Here is a 24,884-nt window from a genome sequence, read left to right on the forward strand (position 1 = left end):
GCCGGAAGCTGCCTTCGCTTGTTTACATTCTCCGAAGCGTCTAGCTAACTAGCTAAAACGCTAGCAGATTTTACAAAATGATGGGTGACAGTTGATTAGGTTTGTGTATTTATAACAGTTTTCAGCTGTATTTTCTCTCTGTCGTTCGGGCCATGGCTTCAGCTCGCTGCTGGTGCCGTCTCTGGGTAACGTTACCCCTGCTCCTGCTGCGGTGGCCGGGGCTGCTGGTCGCGGCGGAGCAGGTCGCTCTGGTGGAGGTTTTCCTGGACCAGCGGCCCGGTGTCAGCGCTCTGCTACAGGGGGAGGTGGTCGAGTCCAGCAGGGTCAGCAGGAGCTTGGAGCACCGGGAAGAGGACCGAGAAGAGCTGGAGGGAGAGCTGGTCCTGGTGAGTCAGTCAGAGGGGAGTAATCTATGGTCAAAATTGCACGGTTGTTGTTCTGGACCGTTAATAAAATGGCAAATTTGGGTGAAAATCGGGGGATATGAGACTAAGAGATTATTGTCATTAACAGTTACTTTTTGATTAATATCTTTATATAATTTAGTCTAAAAATGGCAGAAATGCTACCGAAGTTGCAGAGTAATGCCCTCTATTTTTCCTGACCAAGTGTCAATTAACCCCCAAAGTATTCAACAGCATGATATAACCCTTATGAACAATGAATGGATTAAATTTAAATATACATATTCCTGTCAAACCTGTACAAATATCACAGTAAATTTACATAATGAGAAGAGACAGACTAGATTTACAGACGGAAGTAAACAGGAATGTGAGATATAAACATTTATTTATTTAATAAGTACAGTGATTTTTCAGTACAATAATCAATAATGTCAGAGTTTATATATTGGCTGACATGACTGTTAGCAGCAGACATACCAGCATTTTCAGGCTTGAATTAGCTTTTGATTGAATGCAGTGAATTGAAGTGGTTTTGTTTTGAAATTAAGCTCACAAATGTGGGTGGAAAAAGTAAACAAGTGTACCTCTTGCCTCCCTGAGCGGCCACTGCCGATGACCCCCTGAGCAAGGCAGCCTCACCAGTGCGTCTGCTTACGCCTGACAGTATTAGAATTGCCACCCAGCAGCACAAACATTCAGCCCGTTTTCTGTCCTCAGGTTCAGGATGAGGAGACGCAGGTGAGCGGAGGAAAAGGCGAGGACGACACCAAAGAGCAGGAGCCGTGGATCGGGGTGGTGCCTGTGGAGATGGACGACAGCAAAGCCTCCACCGGAAACCAAGAGTCCTTTGCTGATGCAATGGTCAATAAAGTAAGATGCTCAATTTACTCTAAATCTGTAGTGAATTCATGTTCGTATGGACTTAACACGGCAAAACTTAACATGCATCCTCCCCGTTAAAGATGAAGCGAGCCTTGGTCCTCGGAGCGTCTGCACTGATCATCCTGGCTCTCAACCAAAACACCGTCAGTGAGGTAAATCTCCAGCTTTTTTTTAACCCATTGCAGTTGTTATTGTGTGTGTTTCCATTGGTGTATATGTACTTTGGAAGTTGCACATCAGAACAAGCAGAATTGAAGGCCCTTGATCAAATAGAGATTATGGTTATCGATTTTTGCTGCAAAGATTCTTTGGGGAAATGATAGAAACCTGAGGTCCAGGCTGAAAATTTAAGCTTGAAAGACACTTTGTCCATGTCACATTTATAACCTACAAATTTGCGTCTTTCTGTTAGATGGATCTGTCTCAGGTGCTGTCCAAGCCCATCATTGTGATCCAGACGTCTGAAAATGTCACCAAGCTGATCGGAGCTCTGCTCAGGTACAGAACCCCTTCATTTTTATGACTTTCACATGCACCTTTCCCTCATATCACTGATAAAAAGCAACAAAATACAGTTTGTTTTATGAATCAGACGAGTTAATATCACATGTCACGTGCTTCAGGGAAATCACAGTTCTTTGACATGTATGCTAGTAATCTATGCTGGTAATTCATCTATAACCAGTTTAAGGCAATATTTCAGCTTTCACCTAAACAAGCTCCAACTGAACCTCAATACTTTTTTTATTTGTGTCCGTATTAAGTCCAGAAAGTCAACTTTATTCAGTCAGATTCTTATTCTTGTTTACTTTTTCTTTAATCCGATATTTCCTGCTTGAAATGATAAAATTGTTAATTTTCTATTGTTTGTTGGTTAAGTTCTTATGCAGCTTCTTGTGTCAAGACAGCTTTGATCACTGATGACGAAAAGGTTTTTGTTTAATGAAATCAAAATGTTTTTTGTAGGCAGGCATATTTATGTGTGTGTGTGTGTATACACACGTTATATTATATAACACAGATCCTGTATTGGCACCACTATTGAACATTGTCAAACATTAAACAGCCATATTTCTAGTCAAATTAAAGCCAAAATCAGAGTAATAATAACTGGATTAAACATATTGTTATTATTTATTAAGCTATTAATATTATGACTGCGGCCAGTATACACATTAGTCTAATATTTATGTTTCTGTGTATTGATTATGCACATTGGCCAAAAAATTCCTCTCACACTAAATTAACTCAGTAGATCAATTAATGAGTGTGAACAACAATAAACACCACCATCTTGTGGAACTAATAAGTTCCCTGTAGTCCAGTAACACAACCTTTCATACATGAATCCCATTATCAAAGAAAGAAAACATGTAAACTTGTGTCATTGTTACCTTAATCTTATTATTCACAGTAATCAGGTTAGTGTTATTTGCACTAAATGACTAAAGTTGTCTCTCTCTACAGGGGTCTTCAAGCGACAGCAAAAATCACATACAAGACGATCCTGCAGGACAACCTGGTGAGCGCCTCAATCTATCAGCTGACTGTGTGTTTCTCAGTTGTTAGCACCCTCCAGTGGTGAGTGAACAGATGACAGGCTGAGCTGACAGTGAGCGCATGCTGCTGTGTGTTCGGGCAGGGAGCCACGCTCACGCTGTGGTCCAGCTGCGGTCGGTCGAGAGGAGGGCGCTACGGAGAGTGGCAGGGGGTCATCTGCACGGGAGAGACGAACTCTCAGGTCCAGGTGGGGGAGCAGAACGAACACATCATCAGCCTTGTTATCATGTTCTCTTAAAGCTGCTGCTGGATTTAGGGAACTCCACCGATTTTACACATCAAAGTCTGTTTGTTGGGAAGTGAAAAAAGTTTGATAAAGCCTTTCATGTCTCCAGAGGGAGCTGCGTGAAGCCTGATAGACTGCCTTAAGTGAGTAACTTGAGTCAGTGGCAGTTGGGTCTGAAGACTACAAGTTTGAAAGTGAAATAAAATCTGAAAGAAGTGAGCGTACCAGACCTCTGTAGCCCGCGCCTCATTCTCTCAGAATAACCCTTTCAGCTATAAACAAGCAAAACATTCACTATTATGATTGCTATAATAAAAAAAATAAGGTTTAAGAAAATCAAGATATAAATCACTGTAAAAATCCAATTATCCGTGCAAATGTAGATTAACTGTATTGTTGAGTCTGGTGCATAATCCTCTACTAGCGGAAGCATTTTCTGTGTTGTGGTGTGCTACAGACTGATAAAAAGAACTGTAAAGGAGCCCGACGATAACGTGATGTTGCTCTTCTGTCTGTCTGTAGAAGTACCTGCAGCAGCTGTGGGACACTGTCCTCCTGGTGGCTCTGATTCTCAGCACCGGCGTCATCGTTCAGGCTCGCTGGCAGTACCAGGGCCACCAGCTGAACGACGACTTAGAGGTACACTCTGTCTTCACTGCTGATATTATCACAGGTTATTCTTTGCTTTTGCAAAGCAGTTTTACACTATCTTTGACATTTCTGTACTGCAATTTCTTTTTTTCTTATCGGCCGATATATATGACGATAAACAGTGGTTGAAAGTAGCGAAGTACATTTATTCAAGCACTGTACAACTTAGAGGCACTTGTACTTTACTTGGGTATTTCCATTTTCTGCAGCTTTATACTTCTACTCCACTACAAATCAAAGGGAAATATTGTAGTTTTTAACTCCACTACATTTATTTGATAACTTTAGTTACTTGTTACTTTGCAGATTCAGATTAATAATAAAAAATAAAATCAACAAATCAATTACAGTGTGTTATGTTAAGATAAAACTTTATTGATCCCTAGGGGGGAAATTCACAAGCTACCCAGCAGATAAAGTATATCAAGTAATTAAAATGAGCTCCACTGTTACCAGCTGCAACGTTAAAGTGAACACGTTAATGCATCAATAATATAATCTACATTATTCTGAAATTGGCCATTCTGCATTATGAGTGCTTTTACATTTGGTTCTTTAAGTACATTTTGATGCAAATACTTTTGTACTTTTACTCAAGAAAAATTTTGAATGCAGGACTTTTACATGTAACAGAGTATTTCTACACTGTGGTATTGCTACTTTTACTTAAGTAAGAGATTTGAGTACTAGTTTAGAATTGATAGTAACACTAGGCACTTACTGCTGTTTAATCATTAGTATGTTTTATTGGCTTGGACAAAATATTTATATTTTGCTGCTTTTTTTTTTTTTGGTTAAAAAAAATGTAATACATAAATTCATGCACACAAATAATAATTTTTCTCCATGACACCTCCCAGGCTCCGTAAATACATTCATTTATTTTATGCTAAATCTTATTTACTAGAGGCATAACGCTACAGAGTTACATATACAGTTTCCTGAAGCATTTGTTTGCTTGTCTTCTCATAGACTAACATTATTATAACTGCATCTGAGCCTCTTTATCATGACAAACTCATGTGCAGACAGCCAAACACAAAAAATTATACAAAAAAACCCCAAAATATTTCACTCTTTGTAACTGTGATATACTGTTGCTTCAGTGAAGTGTTAGAGCAAGCAGGTAATTTGCACAATGTGGACAGAGTCTTTGTTTGAAAGTAAAGTGGAAAGTCAAGGGGAACACTTAACCAGATCATATCTGCTGTAAGGAGAACTTGTCCTGTAAGTACTGCCTCTATCATGTATTGCTGTGTTGTTGTGTATGTTGTGTCCCTGAGCTGAAGTCATTTAGATAACATGTTGTGTGATGTTCTGATGTGTTGTATTCTTCAGCTCCTTCCTAAACAGGACGTCCTGAAGAGAATGTCGTCTCTGAAGACCAAAAGGTATCGTCAGCCCAAACCGTGGTGTGACCCATCCGAGCCGGTAGAGACGGACAACTGTGCGGTCTGTCTGGAGCCGTTCAACAACAACCAGGTCAGCCAACACTCCCAAACCCCCTGATTTACACTTAGCTGTATCGTCTCCCTGGTTGGATTCAGGCAATCAGAATCAGAATCAGAAATACTTTATTGATCCCCATAGGGAAACTCTTTGTTACAGTAGCTCGTCTTTACGTCAGTGCACACAGGAGAAAGTACTAGAAAACGATATGATACACTATAAACACTATAAAACAGGTCAGAAATAAATTAAGTATCATGTCGGTATAAGTATAAGATAAACTAAGTGTCAAGTACCAAGTGGGTTTACTGGTTGATGATGAAAGTACAGTCTAATACAATGTAACTCCTTATGTAATAAGGAGCGAGTGGAGTAGTGGTGATATCATGTGAAAAATACTCATACGTGTATATTCTGCCACTGGTTTGGTCTCTCTGCCTTTTGTCATAATTTAAGATTTTTAAAAAAGTTACAGAGGCATACATAGTATGTGATTCTGCAGTGATATGATATAAACAGGGTTCGTACAAAGTCTTGAAAGTTTGGAAAATGCTTAATTTTAACAGTTATGTTTTCAAGGTTAGGAATATGCTTGAATTCGAATATACTCCTTGAAAAATGCTTGATTTTCAACATATGTTGTTTCATCTACACAATCACTCATGTAAACCAACAATCTTTTAATATACTAGCTAACTGTTGTACCTGTTCATCAGCTACCAGAGAACAGGTAGATTTTGTTAGCGCTTTAGCAACATGCCAGGCTGTCGTTTTAATAACAACTGGCAAGCTAACGAAAACTGGAAGAGAGGAAAAAAGGCCTCTGAGAGGAGCCACATTCGTTCATAGCTAGATCAGTCCTCTGTTGATCCCTTAGCAATCATTTAAATAACCATGATCAAAACATACAATCAAAGTTAATATGAACAGCAGGTAAAAAAAAGTCCCAATACATTGATTGCTGTGGGTATAAAGGAATTCGATAAACTTTATTTTTCACAATTGCATTTATAGTAACGATTTAGATGTGATGATAAAGGCTTTTTTGGTTAAGGTACCTTGAAAGTGCTTGAATTTTACTCTTTAAAAGCTGTACGAACCGTGTATAAACAGTTGGTGTGTCTTGTGTTGTTGTTGCCTCAGTGTCTGCGGGTGCTGCCGTGTCTTCATGAGTACCACAGAGATTGCGTTGACCCCTGGCTGCTGCTGCAGCACACCTGTCCTCTGTGCAAACGCAGCATCCTCAGTGAGTTCACGTCACAACATCACGCAGTTCCACAGCAATTAACACCAGGCTGTGTTTCAAGCGTGTTTCAACTCTGACCACACCCAACGTCACTGATGGGTGTGGTCAGAATTATGCTCTTTTGCACCTGTAACCACACCCACTAACGATGTCACAGCGTCCTGGAGTACACATGTACATCACTGCAACAAGGCGAGACATTAAACCACTGGAGGTCAGCAAAAACAAGATTTTCAAGGGGTGTTAAGCTACCGTTTAAATATATCAAACATCAATAGTTCTGTATTGAAGCTCCCATTAGTTGATATTTTATACCAATATTCAGTGATTTTAAGTTATTTCATTTTCATCCAAAAAGATTTATCATAGGTCACTTTTATTTCACTTCAATGCCATTTAAGAGGGAGGCTCATAACCAGTAGCATTATTGCTTGAGAATGTAATACTTACTAATTAGGTAAAAGTCTTGAAATTAAAACAGGGTTGCAAATAATCAATTAATCTTTCGATTAATGAATATTTCCAGAGAATGTCAGAACAGTTTAAAGTCCAAAGATAGCAACTATTTATATTTTGAGGAGTTGGAACTAGGAAGTCTTTGCTCAAAAAAATGACTTAAACGACAAATCGTTGCCTCTGTACGATCAGCTTTCATATAAAGGCAAAAATGCAAAAAAAAATCATTTATCAAAATTGTTGCTTTTCTGTTTACCCACTAATCTATTAATTGATTTTCTCTTCTCTAAGCCTCTTCAGGCAGCGTCTGCAAAGACAGTTAACAGTCACTGCACCTCCACCGCTGCAGCAGCAGCTCTGGGAATCAAGTCTCGTCTTTTCCTCGGTGACACTCCAGTAGCTGTTTGTTTGTTTTTTTGTGTTTTTGTTTTTTACTGATCTCACGCCTCCTCCTTCCAGCAATGGATTGTGGGAGCAAATACAAGCTTCTCACAGCAGCTGGCTGGCCGTCTGGACTGTGGAGCAGTCTGATTTTGACGTCTGACCTTCGGGTGGGTGCAGCAGTTCTCACAGACATATAGTGGTAGTATAAACACAATACTATGAAGTACTGTACCAGTACTGTTGTGTGTGTGTGTGTGTGTGTGTGTGTGAACAGTACTTCTTCCTGGGACCATGTTACTTTACAATTATGGAAGTATTTGTTTGTATGTGTGATCTACATGAAGATGTGACTCATGAGGGTGTTTGTGCTGAATGTGACTTTTCACACAAACACCTTCTGCTCTGTGTTTCTGCAAACAGCTGAGCAACAATACATTTGGCTTTGAATCGGTAAACACCGATAACCTGAGCGAATATTCGCAAGTCGGTTGTTTCTGCATGGACATTCAATGCTTTATGGTTTTAAGCATGGACATATTGATCAACTGGCCAGTGTTCACTTTAGGTCCAAATGATGTCAATAACCAACTTATGAAGTGGACTAACAGAGTTTAAACGTGACTGATTTCATCTAGTGTCCAAACTCATGCTTTGCTATTAAATGTTAGTCGTAGAGGTTCTGTAGTTGTAGTCCAGAAGTAACTGTGCTACAGTTGGTAGCAGATGTGGAAAAAGTGTTAGCACTTGTCCTTAACATGCCTTATGACTAAACTGCAGAGTGAAAGAAACCCAAACCATAAACACACCTCCCGAATTATACTTTTTATGTAAGTTACAGTAGCTAATTTAGTTGCAGTTGCACCTTTTTAAACAACGAGGCCACAGTTAAGTTGGATTTTCACCCATCTTTGATCATTTTTATCAGCTCCCTTCCTCTTGGAAGGTCTGTGTGAAGAAGTCAAAAACCGTTCTGTCCCAACAGAAGCTCATCTCATACATCATGTGAAAAACATGATGTGTCCTCTTACTTCTCTGACGTATGGCTGCACAGGTAAATCCTAATGATTGCAATTACAATTTTGTACTTAACATAATTGTTACTGCATCAGATCCAAGATATTGTGTTTAAGAAAAGCATCTGCCTAATTTCAGTGCTCAGGTTCCGTTTAAAGGTAGTTCAACATTTTGGGAAGTACACTTAATCATTCTCTTGCAGAGTTAGCTGAGACCACTCATGTCTGTATGGTAAATATGAAGCTACAGCTAGCAGCCAATTTGTGTAGCTTAGCATAAAGATCGGAAAAGCTCACTAATTAACACGTTATATGTCGTTTGTTTAATCCGTACAAAAACATGTAAAAATGACAAGTGGTTTTACGGGTGATATTTGCTGGACTATTCTTGGTCAGGACCAGTAACTTCCTGGAGTCCCTGCTTGTTGGCAACCTGGAAGTTACTGCTCCTGGCCATCAGATAGTTCAGCACATATCCCCCCATAAAACCACAATTTACCATTTTTACACTTTGGATTAAACTAATGAGATATAATACGTTAATTAGTGAGCTTTAGAGGTGCTGGTAGGCAGATTTTGTTACTTTTGGACATAGCCAGGCTAGCTGTTTCTACCTGCTTTCAGTCTTTATGCTAAGCTAACCAGCTGCTAGCTGTAGCCTTATACTTAATGTACAGACATGAGAGTGGTATCAGTCCTTTCACTTAACTCTCTGCAAATTAGCATATTTCTCAAAATGTAAACTATTCCTTTGAAGATTTGCAAGTTATTCCCAAACTGTATTTTTACATACAGTAAAAATCTACATTAGTGTGAAATTGGAGGCCATTTTTGTGTCAAATGTTGTAGCACAGTAAAACAGTTTACTTACCAAAGGTGGGTGAAGATACATAATTGTCATCTCAACACTGAGGAAAATAATTGTGATCATACTTTCTGCCTTAACTGTGCAGCCGTACTCTGAATCATCTCCAATGCATTCTACTGTGAAAGGAAAAAGTCAAATCTAGCTAATTGATTTTGGGATTTTGTCAGTGATGACTCTGTCAAAAACAGTGTTATTGTATTTATTTTGTTTTTTGAAATGTCAACTCCAAAAAGCAATTACATGTGCTTTTTTGTTACAAAATGCTCTGATAGATATGTTCTCTTCATAGAAAATAGCGTGTGCATGGCAACATGTAGAAGGTTTCCCCACAGCTAGTCTGAGAGACTCGAGGCCCCTCTGTACAGCACGTGCTTCCAAACACAAACACAACAGCATCATTATGAGATGGTCATAGAGTCGATTTCTTTTTCTAGACTTTTTTTGTTATGTTTTTACGGAAGCTGGACAACAGTGGTGTGAACTGGGTGGATGACATCACACGCATGCACTTGAGCGTTACATGCAAGCAGCCTTTACACAAGCTACTCATACAGGATGAGTAGTAAGAGCAACACAGTCTGCCGCTGATGTCCAGGCTTGATCACCGGGTCAGTAATTGTTCTTCCAGCTACAGAAGGAACCGCAGTCTCTCCAAAACCCTGGACGTTGCTTCCTTTTATTCCTATTTTGTCCATTTGATGATAATGATGTCAAAGATCGATTACTCTGGATCTTAATAATAAATTGATTTGTTACTTGGCAAAAATAAAGGTCTTATTCTTTGTCCTCAGCCTCTAGCTCACACTCAGGACTTTGGTTTTTAATGAGCTATAAAAGAAAATCATTTGGGCCAGAGAGCTGAACGTCCTTTAGGCTCAAACGCTAAAAATAGATGTTCAGAGCTGCTTGGCAACTTCTGATCACAAAAGGCCAAAATGTGGCCTTACCAAAGAAAGTCAGTAAACTAATGCAACTTTTCACCAACAACTGAAAACCTTCTGTGGCTTTTCCTTCGAGGAAAGACAGTCACCTCGGGGCTAAGGTGTGATCGTGGGGACAAATGCGGGCACCAAATTCACAACATTTAGCCCAGAAAAACACCCCAGTTTTTTTTTCCCTTCACTGACTCACACCTCAGCCACCTTCCTGCCGTCCCTACCTCCTGCCAGCAGTCTATTTGGTTCGAGCAGCAGGCTGTCACACAGGTCAGGAGGGGATCATTCCTTTGTTCCTCTTACGGTCGGCCATTGTGCGGCGGTTATGATTTGACACGCGGCTCTTGTTGGCCTCCTTTTTGCGTCGGTCCAGGAGTGTCTCCAGATTTTGTCCTTGGCCTTTGGGTTGGCCCACCACTTTACTGGGACGCTCTGGTCGGAAACTGGAAGAGAAGGATGAAGGAAGTCAACAAAAGGTGTGGATGGAGCCGCCAGGTGAACTTCTACCAGGGCTTTCTTTTGAGGCATTAAGCATGTTTCTGAATTTAAAAAACACCTTGAGACATTGGAAGAATTAACTCCCCCCCCATATACCGGACAGATCATGGCAAATCTACTTTGTGTTTTCATCTATTAATTTAAAATTTGTTTTCAAAAAATTTACAAAGTTTTTGCCATTTTTCAAATCAGCTTTTATCATTTGATAGTCGATTTTATTTATATTATAAATTTGTCTCAGGCCAAATCATGCATTTGTCTCGGTGGTTTACAATCTGAACAACATACAAGACCCTCATAAGGAAATAAATCTTTACTAAGAGAAAAAAGGGGATAAAATTTAGAATTATATTATTTTCATGAAGAAACTTCTTGGATGGAAACGCAGCTGGACAGAGAGTATTGACTTTACCCTTTCCTTTGCTGCATGGCAGCTCTTCTAGCTTCAGCCCTCTCCCTAAGCAGAGCCGGGTCCTGCACAAACTGGTCTCTGTTTACATTGTTCTGAAAGAAAATGGATTCACATGTAAACACAGGGTTGGAAAGTCACAAAAGAAAGCAAATAACAAAACATGCAGATATAGTAACTGTAGCTAAAGCATTTAATTTCCAAAGACTACATAAACATTTAGGAATACAAAAAAATTATCAGGCAGTGAAAAACAAATTATTCTGCACTAAAAATGTATTTGGCAAATGTGTTAAATCTTTACATATGGGATAAGATGGTCAAAATTTACAATTGTAATTTACTTCTGATGTAGCGTGTGCTGACTGGTGCTTGTAGATCTTGTAAATATAATAAAGTTGTTTTTATTATTTCTGATCATTATTAACAGAATTGCTTGTTAAAAGTTATTGTTATTCACCATAGCTCTCACTTTCACCAAGGGTAGTTTGAAGTGATGTATAAAATAGCACACTTCCTGTCCAACTCTTTGCACCAATGGTAAAACTAAAGTTAATATTTTATGGTAAAACCTCATCACAGCTTTGTTGGATCTGCTGTTTTGGAATTATTTTAGTACCGGTAAAGTCTCTTCCTCCTCTTCGTCTTCATCCTCCTCCTCCTCTGGTTTGTTTCCCTTTCTCAGTATCTGCGGTACAGTGAAAGGCCTGCAGGAAAACAGAAACACAAAGTAAAAAATTAAGTACACTGAACGTAGTTAGCATCCCCCACAAGAACAAAATATTTTAAATTTAGAACGCATCCTGTCAAAATTAAAAATGTGCTTTTCAAATTCTACTTCACTGCGTCTTGACTCCATCATGATCAAAGACACAAACCAAAAAACACAACTCTGTGATTTACCTTCTGTTCAGTAAACTGTCTCCATCCAGATCATTAGCTCCCACTTGGTTCATGTCGTAGGTGTCGTCGTACTCGTCGTCGTACTCGTCATCCAGGCCGTAGGTGGCTGCACTTTCTCCAGGTTCAATGACGACCTCGTCCACCACCGTCTCGTAGGCCTGATAACGAGCTCTCTGCTCTGCTATGTGCTGCTTGTCGTTCAGCATCTCTCGAGCGCTCTCGCCTTTCCTGCGAGAGTAAGAAAACACGACAAGGTTGCACTTGTCCTCAGACACTCTCCACTGTTCTTAACTTTCTTTAAATACATGTAAATGTACAGTATGAGTTGGCAGTCAAAGGGTTTTAAATCTGAGTTTTTAAGAGCACTGCAAAAAGAGGTAGTCACATCTGGACGCCCTACTTGGCTTGGATTAAACAGTTTGAGCAGGACGCACATGAATCAGGTAAAAGGCTCACTTGTCACCAGCATATTGGCGGTTTACGTTATTATTCAAATTGTGCAACTGCGAGTACATAAAAGGAGTCCAGGGCTTTTTAATTTTTTGATTAGTGAGCGTCTCCTGTGTGCTCTTACCTCCTGCCCTTCCAGATGCGGGACATGTCCACCTGGTCCCTGCGGAAGATGTCAAACTCATCGTCATCAAACACGTTGGATCTGATGCTCAGAACATCTGGAAGCTCCTCCTTCACTGGCCTGAGAGGACAGAAGAGGGACAGGGGTCAAACACAGCTGTATCGCGACAAAATCCTTTTTCATTCACCCTTAACTTTAATATTACCCACTCCATTTACCCCAAATGATCTGCACAACACATTTTAGATTTGTATATTTAAGTCTAAAACAGTTTTATTATAGAGTATTATAATATGATCATCACAATATTCATGATTGCAACATCTCCCAAAGGGCTGACACTAATGATTATTTTCTGTATTGGTTTAAGCTACTGATGGATTATTGTTTAGTACATAAAATGTACTTTTAATGTACATAAAATGTACTTTTAATCTATTTCTTAACATTTTATATACTAAACAATAATCCATCAGTAGCTTAAACCAATACAGAAAATAATCATTAGTGTCAGCCCTTTGGGAGATGTTGCAGATCATTAATATTGTGATGATCATATTATAATACCCCCCCCCAACAGATATACATTAAGATAGGCTTACATACTGTTCCTTACATTTAACTGCAAGGTAATGCTGAGTGTGATGTCAAATGAAGCTGACAATTTGACATAATATTTCTTAAGATATTTCATAACTTCTTTTGGCATTGTTTGTATGAAGTCTCATTGTTGTGAATGTAGAAATGTGCAGCATGATGACTTAATATTGTCACAAGAGTCAAATGAAAGGTACTTAGTTGAATTACTATCCAGCTCCCACAAGAAGAGCCTTCTTTTATATTCATATGAGAATCTTAGCAGCACGATCCAGAAAATAAATATTAGCATTATATGTAAAGTCTATTTGGGTCATTCTTATGTTCCCTAACTTCCTAACCCTAGAACTGGGGATGTTTAGATACGCTCCCAGTCCATCCCAGTGTATGATGCCAGTGGATGGTGTTACCTTGGCATGGCTCGGTCCAGTTTGTCCAGGTTGGGGGCCAAGCGGTCCTCCAGGATATTGTTAATGACCAGCTCAGAGTTGTAGTCGTACTCCTTCAGGCAGGCCAGCAGGAAGCCTTCGCCCAAATCCGGCAGCAGGTCCTTGATACACGACAGTAGAGACTCCAGCTCAGCCTCGCTCAATGGACACACTGCACCCTGATGACACACAGACAACACCGAAAATAATATAGTTTACTGTCAGATTGGGTCGTCTTTATTTCCCCCCCAGATTTGTAGCTACTTTGAAATTCACACTTTTATCATACAACTCAAATGTATGGCTATTTATTTCTGCACTGTAATGCACTGTTACTTGTATTCTTTCATCTTTTATTTATGTATTTTTGTGGCTTATATATATCGTAAATCACTTCACTTTAAGGACTATTTTTGGGCATTTTATAGACAAAAGAAAATAATCATTAGTTGCAGCCCTGCATTTTACTTTAACGTAAACAAGCATATGACATTATCTGTGAAAATTCCTTCAGCTGCTGATGATGAATACAGGACACTGAGCTGTCATAAACGCTTATTAAATTAGCTGTAATAATTACAGAACTCACATTGTTTCCTTTTCGGGGAACATCCAACATGGCCTCTGCTCCCCTCAGGCTCTCTCCTCCTTCTGGCTCTCGGCCCTCCTGAAGTTTAAAACCAGCTAAAGAGGCAGCAGCAGCACCGCCCGCTGCTCCCTGATAGGCTGGCAGCGCTGAGGGGACTTTGTGCTGAATCTGGCTCCGTGGGTTCTGTCGCCCCACACTGTCCCAGGCACTTTCCACCCCCTGGAGTAGGTAGGACGTCCGGGTCTCATCTCTGAGGGAAGCAGGCGGTTAAGGAAATGAAACAATTATTAGTACAGGCATTATTGTCGGCTACTAATACTTAAGTCTGGGTTTGAGACCATTCTGCCACCTTGGATGTCTCTCCACCACAACTGGCTGTTGACTTGATTAGGGCTGCATTTAACAGCTGATATGATTATTGATTAATCTGCTGATTATTTTCTGGATTCATCTATTAATCATATGTTGTATAAAACATCAGAAAAAGATGACATCATGAAATGTCTTTTTTGTCCAACCAACAGTCCAAATCCCAAAAATATTCAATTTACTATAACAAGCATCAAATTTCAGAAACTGGAACCATGAAATATTTTGCATTTTTATGTGAAAGAGGACTTAAAATATTAATTATCAAAATAGTTGCTGATTAATTATTTTTAACACATCGCTGCAGCTCTACATTCAATTTGTTACCGTCAAGCTAAATATATTGTAGTGACAGTTTTATTTTCTCACTAGCACAATTAACAATTTAAAGACATTTCCTTGTAACTTTAAGTCTTAAAATGATTCTTATATAGATCTTTGAGTTAATGTTCAAAGTTAAAGCTGCAGTAAATCTATATTTTTGCAGCTAAATGGTCATTTTTACATTTAGGAATACATGCCCACAGTTTATTGTCCATCTTTGGACAATGAATTTGAATTGATTTGCTCTGCTTGCTTAAAAAATAAAAATAAAAACATGTGTCATACAAGTTTGGTTATTTTTAGGTAGCACTGTATGCAGAATGTTATTAGCCATAAAAGTCTGTTTATACAAAGTTATTGCTGTAAAGCTGATAAGGATACATGACAGGGAGGGCCTGTTGTAGGAGGCTGACGTCGTCTGCGATGGGGAACTGCTCATCATAGTCTGACAAGAACCTGAAAGGACAAAGAGACAAAAGGGCAAACCCCTTCATACACTTTGTCATTGTAATTAAAAGAGAAAAAGTGCAACAAATCACTTCTGAGATTTAGTGGGGACCAACTAACAAGCCGCCCCAGACCCTTGGAGGTGACCCCCTTAATCGGTAATTTTACCTTTTCTCAGTTAGAAAAGATGTGAAATGTTGTAGGAGCTCCTCTGCAAATGTTAGCATGTTTTCTCCCCTGCAAGTTAACAAACAGCAGCAGAATTAATATGTGTATGTATAATGCTAATTCTGCTAAGATGCATGTTGAGAGTTTGGACGTCTCACCCCTCCAGGATCGGCTGTAGGCAGGTGTGATGCAGCAGCAGGTGAGCCGTCTCCACCATCTTACGACAGGAGTGGGACAACCTCTTCCACAAGTCCTCCTGAAGACTAAAGGAGGGTTTGGGAGATTATTCACTATCATTCATAATTTTAAAGTTTGAAGTATTAAATGCAGCAGAAACTCACCCTTTATCATCAAAGTTTCTCTTCCTCACTGCCTTCTCGAGGTCAGGCACAGCGGTCTCATAAAACGAGGTCAGTCTGCCGGGAGAGAAAATAAAATGATCATGAAAAGCTCTTGCGAAGGTGTGGCTTACTATGAGCGGCGATACTGCCAGTTTACTTTGTCTGTCTACCTGCTGAGGAAGCCATGGGAGTGGAAGCTGGAACAAGCAGCAGGGAAGATGTCCAGGAAGGCATGGATGGTGGTGGTCGAGTCACACAGGTACAGAATAAGATCTACAAGATCCTAGGACAGAAAAGAAAACATATATAATCAATGACAAGAAGCAGTATTCTCACTCTCTGTGGAAGCTGCAGTGGAAGTTAGAATATGAGACAATGCTGACTGAAACACAGAGAAACCAATCAGCCACTCAGGTTAAGGTCTTATACCATATAAGACATTAAATGCTACATTCAGTCCATTCAGTGTCTGGAATATAGACCTGATTGCATTTCAAGACATTTCTCAAACTTGCAGACAAACTAAACTTCTAATACAGAGGAATGAAATTATGATCCTTAGAGTAACAGTAAATACTGCTCTCCACCATGTTGTCTTGTTGACAAGTTTTAAATTGCTGCATTTAAAAACAGTTTTCCTAATGAGCCTAGTTTCTAAGGAAGGCCTGATAAATTCATTGAGGCTTAAAGCAGAAAGTCGTCATCCACATTTTGTAAAAATAAGACCTAAAGATGTGTCAAGATGTTTCCATGCCAGAACAGCCTGTTAAATACTGTACGATGTTTATATTTGAGAATGGGCTTGTGCCAACACATACATAGTAGATATTGTTATTAGTTCATCAGTATCACATGCAGTGATGAATCGAGATGTGTGTGTTTGTCTGACCTGCTGGCTCATGTTCATGGCAGTGGGCTGTTTGTGTGCGTTCAGCTTCATCGGCTCCATGGCTGTGGCTCCTTCACACTGTAGACCACAATTATCCAGGATGGTGTCAAACACCTGAACGTGACGGGGAATAAAAGAATAGAGTGAGAAACAGTATATTACTTTTGTGTCTGAGGTGTCTTGAATTCACTTTTTTGGAAAACCTAAATGAACCCAAACAATTTTTTAGCAGTCTTACACTTTCCATAAAAATATACAGTTGTATTTTTTTTATCTGACCTGACCTGTAACACAGTGGGCACTGTCTCATCCAGATCACTGTAGTAAGACGGCTGCTGGGTAAAGATGTTCTCTAAAAAGGACAATATTATGAAGGTTAACGTTAAAGAGTGACAAACACAGGGCAAAACAGATAAAAACTACCAGTCTTCACTATATATTTTGATCTAATGGACACATTCTCCATCGAAATACCCTTTGATGATTTAAACTGAACCTTAACAAAACAGCTCACCTATCATCTTATGCAGCAGCTGGCTGTTGCCCTTTCCAAAGAGCACACATAGATCCAGAATTTTGGGAATGTCAAACAGGAAGTTCTCATAGATAATTTCTCCAAACACAGCCGGGGTGATGAAGTTCTCCTGTGGAAGAGGAGCACAAACACAACACAAGGCAACAGGTTAAACAGTATGTCAAGGCTTTGTACTTGGGAGTGCCACTGACAATACTATATTTGATGTACTGTCATAACAGTTTACTAATCAAACTATAATTGGTATTTCACTATTCCCTCCTGCTCCTACCTTAGACTCTTTATATGTGGCCATCCTGAGGAAGGTCAAAAAGACCGCTCTGTGGACAGAGCGCTGCATGTCGGCCACCGCCGGGGAGGAGGGCAGGGTGGCGAGGTCGAGGCTGCGAGGAGCGTGATGCAGGTATGAATCTAGGCACCTCTGCAGAGACTCATCAAACACCACCTGGTGGAGGAGACAGACCAAACCAATCTACAGTATATTTACTTTTATTGACATTTATCCAGTTGCCACACACCTTTGTGGCTAAGTGAACAGAAAGGGATATGTGGCACAGAGAGATGTTTACATGTTAACAGTCCCTCACCTGACACCAGAACTTGTCATGGGGCAGTGCGAGCAGCCACTCCAGGTCCTCTGTGATGAATTTAGCTTGTTCCAAAAACTCCTCCACCTCAGCAGGAGAGCCGTTTTCTGGCGGGGACTTGTAAGGCACAAAGCAGCGCTCCTCCTTCCTGATCGGGTGCTGGTGTGGAACAGAAAGCACAAGGTTTGATTCTGATAAACTGGTGTGTGTGTGAGAGGTAATTATTCCTAGAACACAACAGACTGCTGTTTGAATGTATTTCTGTATAAAATGAGATAATATGGCTCACCAGTGCAGGCAGTGTGTGCTCTTTTCCCAGCGGGCCAAGCTCTGTCACCTGCTGCTCATCCAGTGGCACTCGAGCACAGGCCATGGCTTCTCCCGGTCTAGTTTTTTCTACCAAATCATACCAACACAAAGAAATTTAAAATACATTTTGCTTCACAGTGTACTTGTAGGAGTTTAAAGATATATAATTTTATATTTACAGTTTTTTAGTACTGAAGTATTGTACCTGTTCAATCACAGAACACAAAAGCTTTGGTAACTCTTGTTTTTAATATAAAATGTTATTAGGATGGGCAATATGCAGTGTAGGCATTTTCACTGAAAAAAATGACAGAAATGATGATAATGAAACAAACAGACTGTGAACACAGCAAAAGGAATATCTATCTAACAATATATGAAATATAATATTCATACACACAGCTGTTGTATTGCACAAGTGTCGCTGCAAGCTGACAGCGTGAGAAAATCTACTTATGGTGGAATTTAATCCAAATATTGGACATTCAAAGGCAGTAGCTTCTAACTGTACCACAGTCATATTTTTGTAACAGCTATATTAACTGCAATTCAACATTTGCAGAGCCTATTCTCATCCTTTACCTCCTGTCGGCAGATAGGTTAAGCAGCTAACAAGTGTATAAAATGCTGAAGCAAAGGGAGGTACCCATAGCTAGCTAACAGCAGCAGTTTATAAGCTAGTAAAACTTTAGCTACAAACAGCCACTTAGTTACCATTAGCCAAGTTAACGTTAACTAGTTAAATTGCCATGCAGTAACTAACCACCGACGTTACAGCACCACAGCTAACACACGATGTATTTAATTAGCTGACTGAAAAACGATGTAGTCCGGTATGATAACTTGCTAGCTAGCCGCTATTTACCAAGTCCAACAGAACTGACAGCACGTCAATGAATGGAAAGGCTAACGTTAATGTTAACGTGGCTAACCAGCCGGTGACTTTATAAGCGTCCTTGTGTGACCCGTACGTAATAATTGTACAGGAAATGATAAATCTGCTCACCTCTTAATGTGACTGACTGTAACTCTTTTCAAGCCATCTCATCAAAGCCGTCACGGGTTTCAACAGTTTCAGTTTCCAAACGTTTTCTAACAACCTGTGCTGGGCCCGGAAGTGACATGGTTTGTTTTTCTGGCATGACGCATGCGCAATAAAACTACATTTGCCGGTCTTTACCGCCGCCTTGTGGGCACCAGAGCGCATGCTATCCACGTGTCCTCTTTACTTAAGTTAAAGGAGAAGTACCACAGTCTAAAAACAATCCATTACAAGCAAAAGTTCTGAATTCAAAATGTTACTTAAGTAAATGTACAGAAGAATTATCAGCAAATGTACTTATCCAAAGTTAAATTAAACTCATTGTGCTGAATGGCTCCTTTAACAGTGTTATATAATTATAGAATATTATATTATTTTGTTTTTATCAATAACAAATGCATGTAAGAACATTTTAATGTTGTAGTTCGTCAATGTGGAGCCAATTTTAGATACTTTGCATACTACTGGGTAGATTAGTAGTATAGTACTGCATATCATATCGCATAAGCAAAATCATGTTTTTTTATGTAACAAATAACTAGTAACTATATATGTCAAATGTCGTGGAGTAAAAATATACTAATATTATAAAGAGTACGGTCAAGACCTGCTCTATAGGAAAAGTTCAATGAGATAACTCATGTTATGAATTGGCACTATATAAATAAAATTGAATTGAATCAAAGTACTTCAGTAAATGTACTTAGTTTCTTTTAACCGCTGCTGTAAAGTGTGGTTCAGGGTCTGTATAGTTAAGACATGAACTGCAACAAAAAAAGAGAAATATATGAAATATATAAGTCCAGACTTTGAGCTTGTCTGTCATAAAAAGGAATTTATTGCATCCATTTATTTCCTGCAGCTTATCCAGATACTGTTTTGTATGAAAATTGCAGATCATGTGGTCACATTAGATCCACCAGCTCTCACCAATGAACATGCTTTCGCCTGTAGATTGGTGCTGGGATGGATTTTAACTGAGTTAACCAGAGCTAAAAGTGAAAAGGCATTTTTTCCCATCAGACTGGATAATTTGAGCATTTACATTTAAGATTTTCTATTTTCCATTTCAGGAGTTAAACTGTTACTTTCCATTTTGAAACGTGACAATATTCATTTTCTTTATTTCAGTAATTATGGTCTGATTATTGTGAGTGGTAAAATATAAAAGTTTATTTTCCATTTTAATTACAATTCTAGGTAAAATGTTGACATAATAAAAGTATTATTTTACTACTTAACTTCACAAATGCTTTGATACTAAATTCTTATATGGAGCCTTTGAGACTTGAAAGTTGTAAATGCGGTCTCATTATTTAACAGTGAATTACTGTAGTTTTCCAAAACACTTCTAGTCGTAGAAAACAAATTGTCAACTTCTATAACTTCGCCAGGTCTTTAGTGACTGTGAGAAGCCTGGTTACAGAGAGGAACAATAACACTTGGCATGTAGAGTTAAAGTAGAATGAATCCACCTTCTATCTTTTGAAACTTTTGGATCTGAATCCACCTGCTGTGCAGAGAAATCATCCTGAGCCAAAACAACAAAAGTCACACTACTTTAACACAGAAATAAGTCCACAAGGAGAATATCACTCACATTTTAATCTATTTTTAAATTGTTTTATTTCTGCTAAACTATTTTGGAGAAACAAAATGCTTGCTGTTAGGTCTGTGACATATGCAACATGGTACCCTTCCTTGCAATTTTCCAAATTGTTTTTTTTATTTATTTATTGTGGGGTGCACGGTGGCAGAGCGGCTAAAGCTCCTGCCTCCCAATAAGGAGATCGTGGGTTCGTGGGATCGATTCCCGGACCAGACCAACATCACACAATCTCTCTGGGTGGAGTCTGCATGTCCTCCCCGTGTTACCGTGGGTTCTCTCCGGGTTCTCCGGCTTCCTCCCACCGTCCAAAGACATGCATGTGTAGGTTAATTGATAACTCTAAATTGCCCGTATTGAATGAATGTGAGAGTGAATGGTTGTCTGTCCTTGTCTGTGTCTGTGTTAGCCCTGCGACCATTGCCACCACTGTCCAGGGTGTACCCTGCCTAAGGCCCAAAGTCACTGGGATAGGCTCCAGTCACCCGCGACCCCTAACGGGACCAAGCGGTAGAAAATGGATGGATGGATGGATGGATTTATTTATTGTTTTTTTTACCATTTGTACCCCAAGAGAGAATGAATCCATCTCTGAGGAGCACATCTGCTTTTTTAAAATGTAGCTGAAGCTGGAGGGAATCTTGACTAACTAATCTGCTAACTTTAGTGCTTCAAAAAAGGAATATAATAATAATAATAACTTCATTTGTAAAGCACTTTTCTAAAAACAATGTTTAAAAAGTGCTTTACATACAGTAAACCCAAAAGCAGCAGCAATAAAGAACAAAAATAAAAGGTAAATAGGTAATATAGAATATTATACCTGAATCTTGATGGAAGCTTTGCTTTAAGAGGACTATAGGGGAGCAGTTCATTTGCACTAAAATCTAATCCGATCTTCATTAAAATGGCTGAATAAAGTGTTAAGAAGGTAAACAAATACAGTATCACCATGATGACTCTTGACACATGATTTTCTTGGAAAAGGATGTTTATAAAAAAAGATTCCCATGAGACAGAGAGAAGGCTGATGAGGATTCCCATAAATTACATTAGATACAATATTTTTCAAAATGATGCATTACAAGTTTAAAAGCGTATCCATAAATGATTAAAATCTCCAGAATGTCAATTATTGGTTGGCTCTTCGACACTGAAAGAGAGACACTTCTGTTGAAATTAGTGTTTTTGCACTAATAAAGCTGGCTTATTGTCTGTGCTCCTGAATTTACTATCCCATTTACTGGTTTGAGTCTGACCTTAACTGTATGAGGTTAAGGTTATCATAACTGAGCAGACATTCTGTATCTCTGTGTATATATGGTCTGTCTTCAGTGTTTAACATACAGTTAAAATGTGCAATGCAATAAGTTTATTAATTCCAGCAGCCATCTCATTTATTCAAAATAAAATACTTAAACAAAGATAAACGACAAAAAAAACCCCAAAAATTTTTGTCTGCTTTCATGGCTTGCGGTCTAAAGCTAAATTGAATACTTTATCTTGGGTATTAAACATAAAATAAATATTTTATGGCTTAAACAACAATAAATAATCTCCCATACATATCAAACAGTAGTAATATTGTACCTATTTTAATGGCTTGCCTTCTTCATCCAGGAATAACAGAAAACATTCATACTGTTAAAGTAGGCCTATACAATGTGACAGCCAATCATGGCTTCCAGTTTCTATCTCTAATAAATAATAAACTACAGCTCTATTCTACGCTGATATTGAATCTACCGAAAAGTAAACAGCTTTTGGTAATGGATCGCTTATTCTGTGTTGAATTTTGAATATTGTACAGAGTGAAATCAGTGCACTCTGAAAACCACTGTAAGATATCAATAAATATGGAACAGAGACCCTCCAAACTTTAGTGTACACAATAACAAAGGACGATGTTGCTATGGTGAGTTTCATCCTTAACGATACTACTGTTACAGTTTGTTGAAGTAAAACCAGTTGCATTACAATGTGACAAACAACTGGTACCCTGAACGCTCCAATAAACAATCAACATTACAGATAATAATGTTTTTCACTGGTTCTCCTCAGATTTAAATGACACTACATGGCCAAAAATATGTGGACACCCAAATGTCAGTGTGAAATCACATTGCCGAGTTCAGGAGATATCGGGCGTAGAGATGTCTGCCTTTTTAAAAAAAAAAATATATATATATAATGGGACTATATGGCACTTGGCTTGTGGTGCTCAAAGTGCCAAAAAAATAAAAAATAAATAAACATTTGAAAAACTCAACAGCAATGTCTCTTTCCAGAAATCATGACCTGGTTACTCAAGATAATCCACAGACCTTGTTGTGAGCAGTTTCATGTAGGAACTATTTTCTTTATACCTACTGATTTATTAAATGAGCTTCTTGAGGGTCTTTCAAAGATGTCTAGGTATTTATTTTTCATAAAAACGGCTGCTTAGCTCTGTGACGCGAATATAATAATAATAATAATATTTGAGAGGAACAAACTGGGGCTATCACAAATCATGAAAACAATCCCAAAAGTGCATATCAGCATGAAGACAAGCATGTCCACATACTTTTGGCCATATAATTGAGATACAGAACACATAATATAGAATCAGAGAGTCTGTCATAACAACCTAACTAGATACAGTATATAACTTCATTATTTTGTATGATTAATATGGATAAGGTCACAGACCAGTAGGCGAAGTGTGCGTGTATATATAACTCAGCTTACAGTATTCTGTTCAAACTATTACTGTACAATAAAAGAATAGACAATTCTGGGAAAAATAGTCTATGGGATGTGCGAAGACCAGAGATTTGCACTTTGAGTTCAATAATAAAAGGAATAAAAAAAAAAACTAACTATTCAACGCTATATTAATGAAGGGCACAGATGGTAAACTATACAGAGAAATGCTGCTGCGTCTGATCCGGATAAAGCCACTAATATCAAACTCCGGACTTCATGACGCTTTACATATCTGACCCAGGCTTCATTAGGAATTTCCTACTGCATGCCGAGGATGTACACAAGTCCATACTGAGCAGAATAAAGTGTGCCCTTCCAAACGCCGGTGCGTAGCCCTTCACCAGGCTCAATGGTCGGCCCACATTTGGTCTTCAAAAGTCAGATCATTTTTCATGTTTATCACATATAAAAAATAACAACACACAAACGACAATGTCCAGCTGGAAGTCAATTTGATGTTAATGTGATTAAAATTCCAGTTCAGGTCTGTAATAATTTGTTTTTGGTATGGAATGAAAAGGGGGGGGTGGGGGTGTTAAAGTCCAGAACAGAAGGAAAAAGACTCAAGGATGTCAGTAATACAGCTGCTGTTACCTGATTGTGCTTTTCTCATGAAGAAGTGTATAGAGCATAGAGGATTAGAGATATTAATACTCTGTATCTACTGAATCTCAACAGTTGAGGCTCAATAACATCCACTTAGGGAAGGACGACAGGAGAAAAAACAAGAGCAGGAGCCAGAACAGCTGATCAGTAGTCTGGGGAATAGAGAAAAGTTTGAGTGACTGGGTGAATATTGCACGTCAGTTCATCTTCAGTGAGGGAGTCGCACGTCTTTAACTCGTCTCTGTAGGCTGCTTCAGTTGATATTTCTAGACTGTCAGGAAAGCAGGGAGCAGCTGTCAGGAAAAGGTTAATAAAACATGAAAAAGAAGGCTGCCACCCCTCCTCTGCCTGGGATCTACTGCATCTGGGAACTTCGCACAAACAGCTACTCAAATATTGTTGATGAGTGTGCGTACCTGCCGCACAAAAGCCAAACCCTCCAAACTCCAGGGTCCTGAAAACTGACAATGGCAGGAAGATAAAGAGAAAAAGAGTTCTCCTCTTGGGGTCAGTTTACACCAGCACATCTCAGTCTCATTTCACACTGGTCAGAGCTGGTGTTGGTCCAGAGGAGCCCGGTGCTAGCCCAGCTGTATCTGTCCAGAGTAGGTGGTGAGGAGGAGCATGATGGAGAAGCCCGTCAGCAGGCCGGCGTTCTGGATGGCAAAGATGAGGAGGAAGCTGCTGCCGCCCGCGTTCTCTTCCTCACGACTCACCTCATTCATCTCTGGAAACTGAGGAGCACAAAACAGAAAAAGTACTTTTTAAACTTCTATATAACCAAAGGAAAGTCCAATTACTAGGCATGCGCCTTCTCAGCAATGCTCTGCTTCACATT

The 24,884-nt window shown here is 39.2% G+C and overlaps 3 protein-coding genes across 14 annotated transcripts in view; 1 reads left to right on the top strand and 2 right to left on the bottom strand.

The window, feature by feature from the left end:
- The first annotated feature begins 4 nt into the window (after positions 1 to 4).
- Positions 5 to 9,908, top strand: rnf215 (ring finger protein 215). Of its 5 annotated transcripts, none has more exons than XR_006377884.1 (10): positions 5 to 386; positions 1,125 to 1,277; positions 1,370 to 1,441; positions 1,702 to 1,787; positions 2,757 to 2,811; positions 2,932 to 3,036; positions 3,598 to 3,714; positions 5,065 to 5,208; positions 6,319 to 6,635; positions 7,169 to 9,908. XR_006377884.1 is itself a non-coding variant. In XM_044195176.1 (10 exons), the coding sequence occupies exons 1-10, from the start codon at positions 153 to 155 to the stop codon at positions 7,198 to 7,200; spliced, it is 1,101 nt and encodes a 366-aa protein (XP_044051111.1). In that variant the 5' UTR covers positions 5 to 152; the 3' UTR covers positions 7,201 to 9,908. The 5 variants fall into 5 exon arrangements, 4 of the variants coding, with proteins under 4 accessions (XP_044051111.1, XP_044051110.1, XP_044051113.1 ...); XM_044195176.1 differs by having other exon boundaries at positions 6,319 to 6,421; XM_044195175.1 differs by having other exon boundaries at positions 6,319 to 6,421; positions 7,337 to 9,908.
- Positions 9,326 to 19,198, bottom strand: ascc2 (activating signal cointegrator 1 complex subunit 2). Of its 4 annotated transcripts, none has more exons than XM_044195169.1 (20): positions 19,051 to 19,097; positions 18,250 to 18,341; positions 18,025 to 18,131; positions 17,736 to 17,894; positions 17,420 to 17,593; positions 17,128 to 17,257; positions 16,898 to 16,965; positions 16,614 to 16,727; positions 15,895 to 16,007; positions 15,725 to 15,799; positions 15,542 to 15,646; positions 15,384 to 15,452; positions 15,150 to 15,224; positions 14,076 to 14,325; positions 13,469 to 13,665; positions 12,462 to 12,581; positions 11,888 to 12,115; positions 11,604 to 11,691; positions 10,988 to 11,079; positions 9,326 to 10,520 (listed from the first exon to the last, which is right to left on the bottom strand). In XM_044195169.1, exons 3-20 carry the CDS (start codon positions 18,106 to 18,108, stop codon positions 10,349 to 10,351), a joined length of 2,313 nt encoding a protein of 770 aa, XP_044051104.1. In that variant the 5' UTR covers positions 18,109 to 18,131; positions 18,250 to 18,341; positions 19,051 to 19,097; the 3' UTR covers positions 9,326 to 10,348. The 4 variants fall into 4 exon arrangements, with proteins under 4 accessions (XP_044051104.1, XP_044051103.1, XP_044051102.1 ...); XM_044195168.1 differs by lacking the exon at positions 19,051 to 19,097 and adding an exon at positions 18,910 to 19,016; XM_044195167.1 differs by lacking the exon at positions 18,250 to 18,341 and having other exon boundaries at positions 19,051 to 19,198.
- Positions 19,199 to 21,229: 2,031 nt separating this feature from the next.
- slc39a14 (solute carrier family 39 member 14) overlaps positions 21,230 to 24,884 on the bottom strand; it is a 29,824-nt gene continuing 26,169 nt past the window's right edge. For all 5 annotated transcript variants that reach the window (XM_044196257.1, XM_044196256.1, XM_044196255.1 and 2 more), the window contains one exon: positions 21,230 to 24,780. In XM_044196257.1, coding sequence (XP_044052192.1) covers positions 24,628 to 24,780 — 153 coding nt within the window. In that variant the 3' untranslated portion in view covers positions 21,230 to 24,627. The remainder of the gene's footprint in view (positions 24,781 to 24,884) is intronic.

The sequence above is a fragment of the Siniperca chuatsi genome, linkage group LG5 (genome assembly GCF_020085105.1).
Source record: "Siniperca chuatsi isolate FFG_IHB_CAS linkage group LG5, ASM2008510v1, whole genome shotgun sequence".
Lineage (NCBI taxonomy): Eukaryota > Metazoa > Chordata > Actinopteri > Centrarchiformes > Sinipercidae > Siniperca > Siniperca chuatsi.

Excerpts from the sequence above, each read along its gene's own strand:
- rnf215 (XM_044195175.1), top strand. The coding sequence starts at position 153 with ATGGCTTCAGCTCGCTGCTGGTGCCGTCTCTGGGTAACGTTACCCCTG. Across the intron at positions 1,278-1,369 it reads CTGATGCAATGGTCAATAAA|ATGAAGCGAGCCTTGGTCCT; the intron begins GTAAGATGCTCA and ends TCCCCGTTAAAG. Across the intron at positions 3,715-5,064 it reads AGCTGAACGACGACTTAGAG|CTCCTTCCTAAACAGGACGT; the intron begins GTACACTCTGTC and ends TGTATTCTTCAG.
- ascc2 (XM_044195167.1), bottom strand. The coding sequence starts at position 18,108 with ATGGCCTGTGCTCGAGTGCCACTGGATGAGCAGCAGGTGACAGAGCTT. Across the intron at positions 12,116-12,461 it reads CGCATCTGGAAGGGCAGGAG|GAAAGGCGAGAGCGCTCGAG; the intron begins GTAAGAGCACAC and ends TTACTCTCGCAG. Across the intron at positions 11,080-11,603 it reads AGGAGGAAGAGACTTTACCG|AACAATGTAAACAGAGACCA; the intron begins GTACTAAAATAA and ends ATTTTCTTTCAG.